Source organism: Athene cunicularia, assembly GCF_003259725.1.
Source record: "Athene cunicularia isolate RWA chromosome 12 unlocalized genomic scaffold, athCun1 chr12_part1, whole genome shotgun sequence".
Classification (NCBI taxonomy): domain Eukaryota; kingdom Metazoa; phylum Chordata; class Aves; order Strigiformes; family Strigidae; genus Athene; species Athene cunicularia.
Genome location: NW_020799116.1, coordinates 18665658 through 18676912, shown reverse-complemented (window position 1 = coordinate 18676912; position 11255 = coordinate 18665658). Strand labels below are relative to the sequence as shown.

General features: G+C 48.0%; 1 protein-coding gene across 5 annotated transcripts; it reads left to right on the top strand.

The window, feature by feature from the left end:
* Window positions 1–114: 114 nt before the first annotated feature.
* On the top strand, window positions 115–11255 carry C12H3orf18 (chromosome 12 C3orf18 homolog). 5 transcript variants are annotated; one of them, XM_026857503.1, is made up of 6 exons: window positions 117–2141; window positions 3070–3453; window positions 4803–4828; window positions 6462–6591; window positions 7488–7527; window positions 9542–11255. In XM_026857503.1, exons 2-5 carry the CDS (start codon window positions 3220–3222, stop codon window positions 7494–7496), a joined length of 399 nt encoding a protein of 132 aa, XP_026713304.1. In that variant the 5' UTR covers window positions 117–2141; window positions 3070–3219; the 3' UTR covers window positions 7497–7527; window positions 9542–11255. The 5 variants fall into 5 exon arrangements, with proteins under 5 accessions (XP_026713302.1, XP_026713304.1, XP_026713305.1 ...); XM_026857502.1 differs by having other exon boundaries at window positions 119–2141; window positions 8469–11255; XM_026857501.1 differs by lacking the exon at window positions 9542–11255 and having other exon boundaries at window positions 115–2141; window positions 7401–7497.

Here is an 11255-nt window from a genome sequence, read left to right as displayed (position 1 = left end):
ATGTGTATAAGAGACAGGGGCTGCGGGCACAGGCGGCCGGGGCTTCCCCCCACCCCGGGGCCTGACCAGCCCTGCCCCAGTGGGAGAGGAAGCCACAAGTTCACACACTGGGCAGCCACATCCCATAGCCAACAGCGACCCAGTGCTGCTTGCATTGCTGAATTTACTAGAGACACTTCATCTCGGTGGAGTAATACAGAAAAAATACTAGTTATTATTTGCCTTCTTCATCCAGAGACCTAGTGACCCATCTTCATCCCTGTGACACAAACCTCTATTCCTGTTGTAGCTGAGAGGAAACTGAAGTGCAGAGATTAAAAGCGAGACTCAGAAAAGCCAGCAGCCTCAAGCTAGTGCCTGACATGGTGTTCTGCATCTCAGAGGTGTTGGGCCACTGCAGTGCCTATCAGAGACCAGTTTGGAAATGCTGGCTTAGGAAACAAGTGTGTTCCCATACCCAGCAGAGCCCAGCACAGAGCGGTCCTAGCTGTGTGAGCAGCTCCGTTGGTGCAGGCAATGGAAGAATGCCAGCTCGCAGCAGCTGAGGATCTGGTTCCTCTTCTATTTGTGCATGGACTATGCTGAAACCTGCCAGCGATAGGAAGTAGCTGGCCCTGGCCCTAGAGCAGCCATCAGAGACTTGGAGTGTGCCCAGCCTGCAGGTCAAACTTCCAGCACCATGATGACAGCTGGGAAAGGAAGGTGGTGGGAAAGATCATCCACCCCCAGTTCTACCATTGTCAGCCATGGGCCTGGGCTGTACTTGCAGCCAGCCTCTCCATCTGGCCCTCTGAAACCTGGACCAGAAGGGGCTTGGGAACAGAAAGACCCTCTTCTGGACCTGGAACTAGTTGTCTAAGCCATGTCAAACTTTTCATACAGATTGCTTTTAGAGCTAGGTCTCTGGGCTTGGAAATCCTTCAGCATGGACAGGACCCTGAGAAGATAAACAAGAGCCTCCATTCCCACTTGACTAGATGTTCAGCTGGCTGATTTTAACCTTGCCTAACTTTATTCAGAGGAGCAATGCATAGCAGCACTGTGTGTGATCCATACAAAAGGGGTCTCACCCAAAGGCTTGGTATCAGCTTCAACATCCAAGTTGCAGTGTTTTTTCCAAAACTGACACTGCATTGAGTTTTGTTTCCAAAATTCAGGAGCTGTTCAAGTTCTAGAGCCATGCTTTGCAAAGCCCTTAGGCCCGCTTCACTCCTTTCACTTAGGCTCTTTCTCCACTTTTTGTTTCCTTGGTGGTGGCTTTTTTTTTTTTTTTAAATGTGAATTACAGTCAGAGAGAGTTTCCCTGAATAGCACAAATCAATAATTCAGCAGCTGCTCAGTCTGCCCAGTAACCTGCTCAACAGTTCCTTCCCTTTCCCTGCTGGGCTGTAGCTGCTGTTGCTGTTTGTGACACTTGCATCTCAGGTTTGTGCCCGAGTGTCCATTACACCTGGGCTTCACTGTCAGTAATGACTGGGGAAATCCATGTGTCACATGGTTTAAACTAGGCGTGCATGGTTTGGTGGTCAGTGAAGGACACACTCCCTTTCTGCTGCAATGAACTCAGCCCTCATCATGATGTTAGGTGGGACCAGGCCAGAACTGTTTTCTTCACATTTCTCTACAAACTCATGGGAGTTTGACAGCTCCTACAGGCTCCCAGGCACTTCAGAATCGCCCAGCAACTCCTGGTTCACAGAGTTGTCACAGGGAGTTGTGAGACAGATCCTGTGGGTGTGGTCAGTGATTTACCTGCTCAGGGAGATGCAGGGCTAGTACTGTGCAAGCCGAGGTGGCTACTCAGGTTGCTGATTGACCACAGGGCAGCCTGGTGCTGTTTCCCTGGTGCAGCTTCTCCACTTCAGTTGTTAGTGACAGATGTTAATCACACTGCTTAATGCAGTTATGGACAGCAGTAAGGTGTCACAGTAATGGGAACTGCGCAATAACCTTGCCTAGAATAGAACAGAGTGGAGCAGAACAATGGCTCATTTCTCTTTGCAGGCACATCTTTTCTATTCAGACCTCATTAACCCCTATGTCCCGGCTGCATTCCAGTCCAGAGATGTAATGTCTGCTAAACTGCAGAGAAATTACCAGAGGACTGCTACAGTAGTTCTTGGCACTGCTCTGGTCCAGAGGTAGCTGTATTTTCATGGAAGCAATTGCTGAACTAATGTTATACACAGTGGTTTTATAAACCAAGTTGTGCAAATACTTCCCATAGGATCATCCCATGGTGTTTTGCAACTCCTGATCATTTGCACAACTGAAGCATGAAGCAATTAAAGCCTTTCATGTTTTCAGCATGAATAGATCTATCAAATTTCACAACTCCAAAATTGGACTAATTTTGAAATTAATATTGATAATTAGCAGTGCATGACTAAGATTGACTGGGTGCTTTCATGGGGGACTTGAGAAATACTTCCTGTCTTTAGTAGCAGATGGGGGACCGGTGCAACCCACTGCTTTAGGGAAGCTGCCTTTCCAGAGCGCGTGGCCTGAGGGACAGTGGGGTGATGGATAGTGCAGTAAGATGGTGGGTACTGCACAGACTTACCAGTCACCAGTGACTACCTCAACAGGGAAGTCCTACTTTGGAGTCAATAAAAAACATCCTGAGATACAGATGCCTCATAGCTGAGTGCCATTTTACTGGATGTGTTCCCACCGATAAACTTAAGGGCATCCATGTAACTTTCCAAAAATTAAAAGCAAGAGGCAGGAGCAGGAAAATACTGTATCTCCCAGGGTGGATTGAGGCCATCTGCCTCAGCCTGAGGCAGACCAAAGACAGGGGTTCTGAGGTTGTTCCCCACACAGATCTGCCAAGTGCCTGCAAAGAGGCAGAGCTGAAGCAGCGAGGGGAGAGCACATCACTGACTTAAAAGTGAATCAGGCATGTCTTCAGGGGCTCTCAATACCCTTGAAAAATCTTTCTTTTATTTTGAGTGGGCATCTGTGAGCTGCTCACAAAAATTGTACTAGTGAATTGGGAAACTTTGGAAAAGGTTGTGCCTGTCTCTAAGAGCTCTGTGCTGTTCATTTGTTCTCATTCTTTCCTAGGCAGAGACCAGTGTGAAGAAAAACCAACAGCAGCGATGCTACATGATAGGTCTCACATGAGGGTCCTTGATACGAAGGGCAGCTCTACACTTCTGTAGCTGATGGGTGAGGACAACAGCTTGGTAAAAGGAGCTACCAAGAGCTGGCAGGATGAGTTACAGCTCACCCTCTGTGCATGACTTCTATCACAGCACCACTGCCACAGCCAGGCCAGACCCAGGGACAACTCTGGATGCAACTGTACCAGAAACAGCAACCATAAGCCCTGAAACTACCAGTTTCAACAGCACTAAAATCCCAGATGTGGCCAGCACTGGACCCAGCATGAGTACAATGCTGCTGTCCTTTGGGATCATTACTGTGATTGGGTTGGCTGTAGCTATGGTAAGAGAGCCCTGCTAAATATTTCTGTCTCTTGAGGGGAGGGTGGAAAAGGGGCTCGAGGACTGATCTGGGTTGAATAATTAATTTGCATTCTACTAAAGGCTCACCCAGAACAAAGGGAACTGAGATCCCTTTGTTTTTAAGGCATTTATCCAGTGCTCCAATATTTCTGCAGTTCCCTGAGGTCTAGTCTGAACGGGCAGCTCAGCAGGCCTAGAGGAAGCCATATGTAGTATCAGTATTTATTTTTAATAGCAGTAGGAAGTTCAGTTAAAAGAACACAAAGCAGATTCTGTTCTGACTTGTTAACTGGAACAGCTGCATTGATTTAAACCTTGTCAACACGGGGCACCCGGCCAGAAAGTTCATCTAAATTAACTTCTAAAACAGACTGTTGAAACCACGTTAATCTCTCCCATGGACATGCCTTTTTGAATTCAAGCAGCCAGAATCCATTTTAGCTAGACTGATTCTGGACTGCATTTCCAAGGTTCTGCTTGCAGGGTATCAGCAAAGGCCTTGAGGATTTGCTGCGTACCTAACCTTGCCATTGATGCTGTGGGCAGAAGCTTTCAGAAACTATATTTCTGGGCCCAACACAAGCAATGCAAGTGCTGCAGTTCTTTTGATATATAACCAGATCATTTACCTGCCAACAGAGAACAGAAGGTAGCAGCAAGCTCCCATCCTTGTATGAGGAAGAGCTTCACTAATACAACCAGCAGAGGAGCCTACAGAAAGGGACTACTGCAAAATTTCATTGCAGGCCCAAGGAGGAGTTTTTCCAAAAGCCCCTAAGAGAACCCGGAAACATTATCCTGGAAACGGTCATAAGTTCCCAAGAGCAACATCCGACGTTCGTAGTTCTCAGAACAAGGCTCTGGAGGCCAAAAGCCTCACTTTCTTCTCAGCGCAGCCACTCTTACTGGCTGACACGAGGCAAGTCACTGAGCATGCCCTCTTTGCTTCTTCCCTTTATACTGGGGAGGGGGTAACAGCATTTCTACGCTGTAGGAAATCTACAGATGAAAACCACCAAGGGAAGGTTCTTCATCCACTCTTAAATTGCAACATACATCCTGCAGAAGTGTGCTGAGCTACACCTAATACTCTTACTACTACTAACACACCTGATAACAGGCCACTTGAGCACTTAGTGTTGGAGGTGATGTGTTACTGATGCACATGAAATTTCATTTTCAGTTGTCACTTCTCCCTTCTCACTGCCTTGGTGCACAGTGACACCAGACTTGCTACACCTCCTTTGTGCCCTGTGCCCAAAATTTCTCTTCTCAGCTGTTCCCCATCCTACTAGGACTGTTGTAATGATGGTTTTCTTTCTCCTTCAGGTTCTGTATATCAGGAAGAGGAAGAGGTAAGTAACACATCTTGTTGGCTGAAGGGAACTCAGTGCTTCAAAATGCAGAGAGCTAGGAAGGAGACAGGGAGATGGTGGGAGTGTAAGGGATGGCTGTCTGAGAACAAGCCCATTATGGGGAATCAGCTGTGTGTCAGTGCGGCAGGGGTAGGGACACTGCATTCCTGGTATTGGTCCACCTGAGCTTCAAAGACTCCTCTGCAGCTTTGGAAAGGAAAACATGGTTGAGCAGGAGGAGGTTAGGGATCCTGCAAACTCCTCATGCTTCATTTATAAGATGCACTAAAACAGAGGAAGGGGTTATGAGCGTATAAAGAAGCTGGGAACTCTGTCATGAGAGGTGTGTATCTCATGTTTCAGATGTTCCCAGATCACTGCTTTCCAACAGCCTGGGCCAGTAACACTGCCCTTACAAGGCTGAAGGCGTCTTCAGCTGCAGTCACAGCAACCGGCAGCAGCATAGTGCAGCTTTCTAACCCAATACTTAGTGTCTTAATTTCCTTGTTCAGCTCCTGGCTGAAAATAGAGAGGAGAGCAGCATGCAGGGAGACACACGTCTTGATTCTTCCTTCTCTGACAGCAGAGACACTGGTGAAGATCTTAGATGCGGTACCCCCTCCCTGCCTGACTCCCTGTAGCAGGTCTGGCCTGGCCACGGACCTTCAAGAAGTACTGCTGCCCACTGTAAAATTTCCAATCCAGACCCTGAAGCCCAAATCTAGGTACTGCCACAGGAGCAGCTAAAGCTTGGCCTGTGAATGTAGCACTGCTGAAGATAATGGCTATGTTGGCAAACCCGTACAGATGCAGGGAGGGAATGTGTCATCCAACCACTTGCCAAAATAGATACTTGTGGTGACACTGCCAGTAACGGCTTGTGTGTTTCCCCCACCACCCAAAACTCAGCTACAGCCTAAGGCAGGGCTCAGTGTTTTCACAGGAGCATGCCCACCCATCCATCCTCCATCTCTGAGCTGCCCAGTTATTTAGGGAGACCCCTTGGGGTAATAGTTTATAGCTCTGTCACTTGGAGCAATAATACAAGAGTAAGAACAGTCTGTCCACACACATCAGCCTCTTATGAGAATCTATGTCTTTCCTATTTTCTATTTATTGTTTATTGTTTTTATTTTTATGTACTTGGACCCCAGAGTTAAAGTACTACTCTTAGGCCACTGGAGCTAAAAGTGGGCTTCTGCTGGCAGAGTGTGACATGGCAGGACTGGCTGTTGTGGGCAGAGGGACAGGGGAAAATTCGCAAAATGTCTAGCCAGTATGTTCCACCGTCTCTTTTGTCCTACCACATAAAGCTTGATCTTTTAAGGTCTGCAGGAACTGAAATCCCTGTCTGATTCCTCTGTGCGTAATGCCTGCCAACATAGATTAGTGATGGCCATTAATCCCTGTAACTGCAGTCTGGGTACATTCCACTCCTGCCAGCTGTGTGTAGTAGGTTCTTATCCTCATCCCTGCAGGACAGGACATGACCCTTATCCAGCAAGAGCAACAAAAGCAGCATCCCTGTGCAGCAGGAGAAGCAGCCTGCAGAAACCCTCAGCAGTGGGGTGGGGAAGGCAGCCTGAGCACCTGTCCTTCTCAACCAACCCTTTCTCTTCCCTCCTGCGGGCAGGTTGGAGAAGCTACGGCACCAGCTCATGCCTATGTACAACTTTGATCCCACTGAGGAACAGGATGAACTGGAACAGGAGCTGCTGGAACATGGGCGAGATGCAGCATCTTCCCAGGCATCACAGAGCAAGGTAGGCAGTAGGGACCAACAAGTCTGTTACTACAGCCACTAGTACCTGTACTGCTTTTGGTAGAGTCAAAGAGTTTCTGTAGGGTTAGGAAACCATGTAAGACCTCAGGAGGACTTGCCCCCATTTCTGCCAGCCCTAGAGATAGGGTGCTTGAGTGTTTTAGAGTGCTTAGGGTGGACTGAATAGTTGGGCAACTAGGACAGAGTGCTGGTTCTACTTGACTAGGAGAGAGAAAAGGGCAACTTTAGTAATTAAGGGTGAGTTTACTGCAGTTTATCACTGGGCACCACAAGGGAGCAGTAGGATGAATGCCATTTTCTGGGAGATGGGGCTTCAGTGCCCACAAAGCACTGAGGCTCCTTTGCCCTGGCCCTGAAAAGCAAGTAACTTCCAGCCAGTTTTAAGGTATTCCTGGTTTGCCTAATGGTGCAAGTGTGGAACAAGGCCTTGCTGGGGGAAAGCCTGTAATCATAACAGTAACTGTGCTGCAAACCATGAAGAATGCAGACAGAAAGCCTGCATGTTGTTGTGGCATGGCACATCTGGTCTTGTCAGCACCTCCAGGCCAACCTCGCCAGGCACAAAGTAGGCATGGCTCAGAGGAAAGGGAGGAGGGTTCTCTGTTTGAATTTGGGGAGAGGGGAAGAAGGCTTTGCTTTGACCGCTTCTGAGCGTTCAAAGGCATGCAGCATGCTGAGAAATAAGGTCCTCAGAGACCACTGACTTCCTGCCAGTTTTGATGGCTTGGCCAGTTGCTTTTGGTTAATGGTCCAGAGGGGTCTTTGACAAGAGGCTATCTCCTTCCCCAGTGTACCAAGAGGTAGGAGTGATAGGGAAGAAGGGCTTCTCACCATGATTTGCAGCCAGCTTCACAGTGTTTTCTCTTTCACAAAAAGCCTTTCTGAAAGACAGAGCCGGCAGGGATGGTTGGAACAGGTATGTCTCTTAGCCAGGGATGCAGCTTCCTCTTAGAGTAGACATCTCTCCTTTCTTGAGTTCCTCTCCAGCTGCACTGTGTTGCCCGTGTCTTCCCTTGCTTTTCTAGTTGTGGGAACTGGAGTTTTCCCAAACAGTTCTTGGTTTCCACACACTTTACAGCTTCAGATGATCTGTAGCAAGCTTGGTGTGGGCAGAAAGTAAAATAGGAGATAATAAATGCAACTGTAATTAGAATACATTTACCTTGAGACAAACTTCCCAACCTGCTGAAGAGTACAAAGAAGATGTATGTGTTGGAATATGAAAGGCAGTCAATATATTCCATACACTTGGTTTGGAAACCAAGAAATATTGTTGTCTAAAAGCAAAGGATCTTGTCCTCCGAGTAGCGCATGCTGGGAAAACATCAGATCCCCCTATTAGTGCACACAGAGGAATTCCCTTCAGGTAGTAAAGGGGGGAAATGACAAGGCCAGAGTTAAATTTAGCACAATAAAAGCAGATCCTTCCTATACAGGGACTGGCCAGCAGGATACCTCAGATCCCCCCACAGATACCTCTGCTTGGAAAGTACACAAGTTTAAAGCTTAACATAATAAGAGAGAGAGAGAGAGTCTAAAACAGCTGCCAAAGTTCAGTGCATGGCATGTTTCCAGGCCTTTTTGATGTTTCAAGTCTTTTCATGCTGTCTTGTATATATAAATAGTGAGACCCAGTAATCCAATGATGTGGGGATTTTAAACTGGCATGGATGTGCTGACTTGCTCTCTGGCCTGTTCTGTTTTTCTGTCACAGCCTTGTTAATGCCATGTTAGTCAGTCAGCCTCCTCCTAGTAAGGGGCAGAATCTAGTTACAATGCTGTGCAGTCTGTGCCCAAGCACAAGCACTGGCGCAAAGGCAGACTTGCTGGGTCTCATCTTTCACTGCTTCAATGCAGATTCTGCTGACAAGTCAAGGAGCCCTCCAGAGACCCAGCCGTCTTGTGTTCACAGACGTTGCCAATGCCATCAATGCATGAACAATACCTGCCCCTGCTCTGGGATCGTGCTGAGACTGGGGAGGATGAAGCCAACAAACCAGTGACTTCCCGCAAGCATGGCCAACCCACTGGGCCCAGCTGGTCACCTGTTGGTTTGTGTTACAAATGGGCACAAGCACTGGGAACTTTTATCACTTTGGGAAGCAAACCCTTTGTGATGGCAGTGGTGATTTTTTTGTGCGTCTGTTACCACTAAAAGGTCCTGAGCCCCAGTTTCTGGGCTGGTGCTGAGTGATACCATCTACCAAGCTGCGTGCTTAGGAACAGTGCCTGCTTTGTTGTAGATTAACTTGTCAGAGCACATGTGTGCACTCTCTGGGTCAGGGAAGGAGGAGAGGTGCATGTTTCAGAGAGCTTCCCCATTGGCACTGTGCCACCAGACCCCAAGGAAAACGAGCCTCTCTGTTCTGGGACTGCAGCTTTGGGACACCCTGGAGGGGTGACTGAAGGCAAAGCCCCTGTGAGCAGGGAGGGCTGACTCCCCTAGCTGAGTGGTAATCGGGTATGCCAGGGAAAACACATACCATGGGCTTATCCCCCTCGTGGCACGTGGGCTGCTGATAAATGTGCGCCCCGGGTGATGTTGAAGCGTGGGGAATTCATTAGCTTTAAAAAGTGAAATGGTGAACATTTGGCTGATTACATCTTAACTGAGGAAGTGGCTGAATATCCCAAATTATGGCAGCGGTACAGACAGCAGGCAATTCACACAGATAGAGGCAGGGGGTGTCAGTGTCTGGCTACGAGACTCCTTCCCACTGAGCTAGGAATAACGGTGCTTGGGCCACACAGAGGAGTCGAGTAGAACTGGAGTTCCAATACCATGTATCACCCTCCTGCTTTGGCTCAGGGAAGTTTCTACAGTGCAGAGTGATATCCAGAAAAAAAGATTAAGCCTTGAAATATTTTCTTTTAAATAAGAAAATACATGTATTAGCTCAACATTACAACAGCCCCATGTCTGCCCCCAGAGGTGACTGAACAGCTGGTTCGTGCTTCCTTACCTGCCAGGACCTGCAGTCAGAGCCTTCTCTTCTTCCTGCTGAAGGAAACATGAAGCTTTGTGTTAGCCTCTGCTCATGTCACCCGCTAATGCAGAAGGTAGGACTAGACAGGTAAGCCAGGAGTTTCCCTGTAACCCCGAAGCATCTCCCTGCCTGTGTGTCCTTCAGGGCTGCAGGAGGGAGAGAGCGTGAAGGGGTCTCTGGCCACCTTGGCATGCTGCAGTGTGGCATGGGGACTGTTCTCTGCAGAGCCTTTTGGTGGCCACCAGCCCCGAGTGCTGCAGGCCAGCACGGCGGCCAAGAGCCAGCAGCAGAGCCTGCATGCAAGCATCAGTGCCCAGCCACGCACTGATCACCTCCTGATTTTTTTGCAGTACATGCATTTGTCAGTCAGATCATATTCCATCCACAGCACCAGTCAAAAGGGAATGAGGGCAAGCCAAAATATGAATGCAAATCTAAAGGCAGGCTTGATGCAAGGAGAAGTTTCACTGAGTGGCAATTCAGGTATAGTATGCTTTGTTGCAAGTTTGGACCTGCCAGTTAGTTTTTGTTCTCCCAAATTTGTTTTTTTTTTCCTCCTCACTGTGATTTTTTTCCTGTATTTATTAAATGCAGACTTTTTCCTGGGCATGTGCCACTGACCCCTGCAGTGCATAGTTCCTTACCAGCCCTCCCTCCTTCACTGACACAGCTTCCCTCATGGCAGTTTTGCAGGGCTAAATTGCTTAAAATTTTGAGCATCCTTCTTGCCTTTTAAAACCAGGGAGCTCTGGGAGCGTATTAGGGTGAGGAGTGTCATCACCTGATCTGTCAGGAGGCACTCCCAGGCTGGTGGTTGTTGCTGGTGTTTGCACTCCAGGGATACTATTGGAAGGAAAGTATGTGGGTACAAATAGCATAATCTGGCTTAGGTCCTTCGAATTTGGACACTACCCGTGGGTCTCCCCAGAGGTTATGCCTGTGCGACCAGCTGAGAGCAACTGCATCCCACTCCACACAGATGCACACTTACCCCCTCCTCCAAGCACTCTCTGAGGGCAGCCAGCCACAGAGACATCAGATTGCTCCCTTCAGCAGCTGGCACGTCACTGCCTGTCACGCTCCCACTCTCTGCAGCAGGACAGGGATGCACCCAGCAGCAGGGGTGCATGGCTGTCCTAAATTGCAACGTTTCCTCTGGAACTCTTAGGATGGGAACTTCATTTGTTGTTTTAAACTCAATAAAAGGCAAGTGTAAGCTGAGCTGTTTCCTCAAACCAACAGCTTACTTTGTGCTCTTTACCCCTTTACCCAACTCCACGTGCTGCACAGGCAGCTGCCAAGCAGTGCATCTGCCAGCTCAGGTGCAAAAACACGCACCCTGTTCCACATTAATGCCGAGATGTATCTTGTATAACAAACATACCTACAGAGGAGTTCTCTTTAACCATTCTTCCTGTAATGGTAGGCTTTGTCCTGTGATGACTGCCCTTAGATTAAAGCAGTACAGATAATAAGACTAAGAGAATATTACGGGTATTTGCTGGGCTTGTACTGGAGTATTCTTTTAGTTCAGTAGCGCCTCCTCTCACAGTTCTTGGAAGTATATGTACAATTTAGCAGAAGCATTATGATGTAATTTAATTCAAGTGTTTCTGTGTTTTAAGCATTGAAATATAATTAAACTATTTACATGAAA

What these genes read in the sequence shown, in the direction of transcription:
- C12H3orf18 (XM_026857500.1), top strand. Translation starts at nt 3,220, where the DNA reads ATGAGTTACAGCTCACCCTCTGTGCATGACTTCTATCACAGCACCACT. An exon ending in TTGGGTTGGCTGTAGCTATG is followed by an intron (nt 3,454 to 4,802) that starts GTAAGAGAGCCC and finishes TTTCTCCTTCAG; the next exon opens with GTTCTGTATATCAGGAAGAG. An exon ending in TATATCAGGAAGAGGAAGAG is followed by an intron (nt 4,829 to 6,461) that starts GTAAGTAACACA and finishes TCCTGCGGGCAG; the next exon opens with GTTGGAGAAGCTACGGCACC.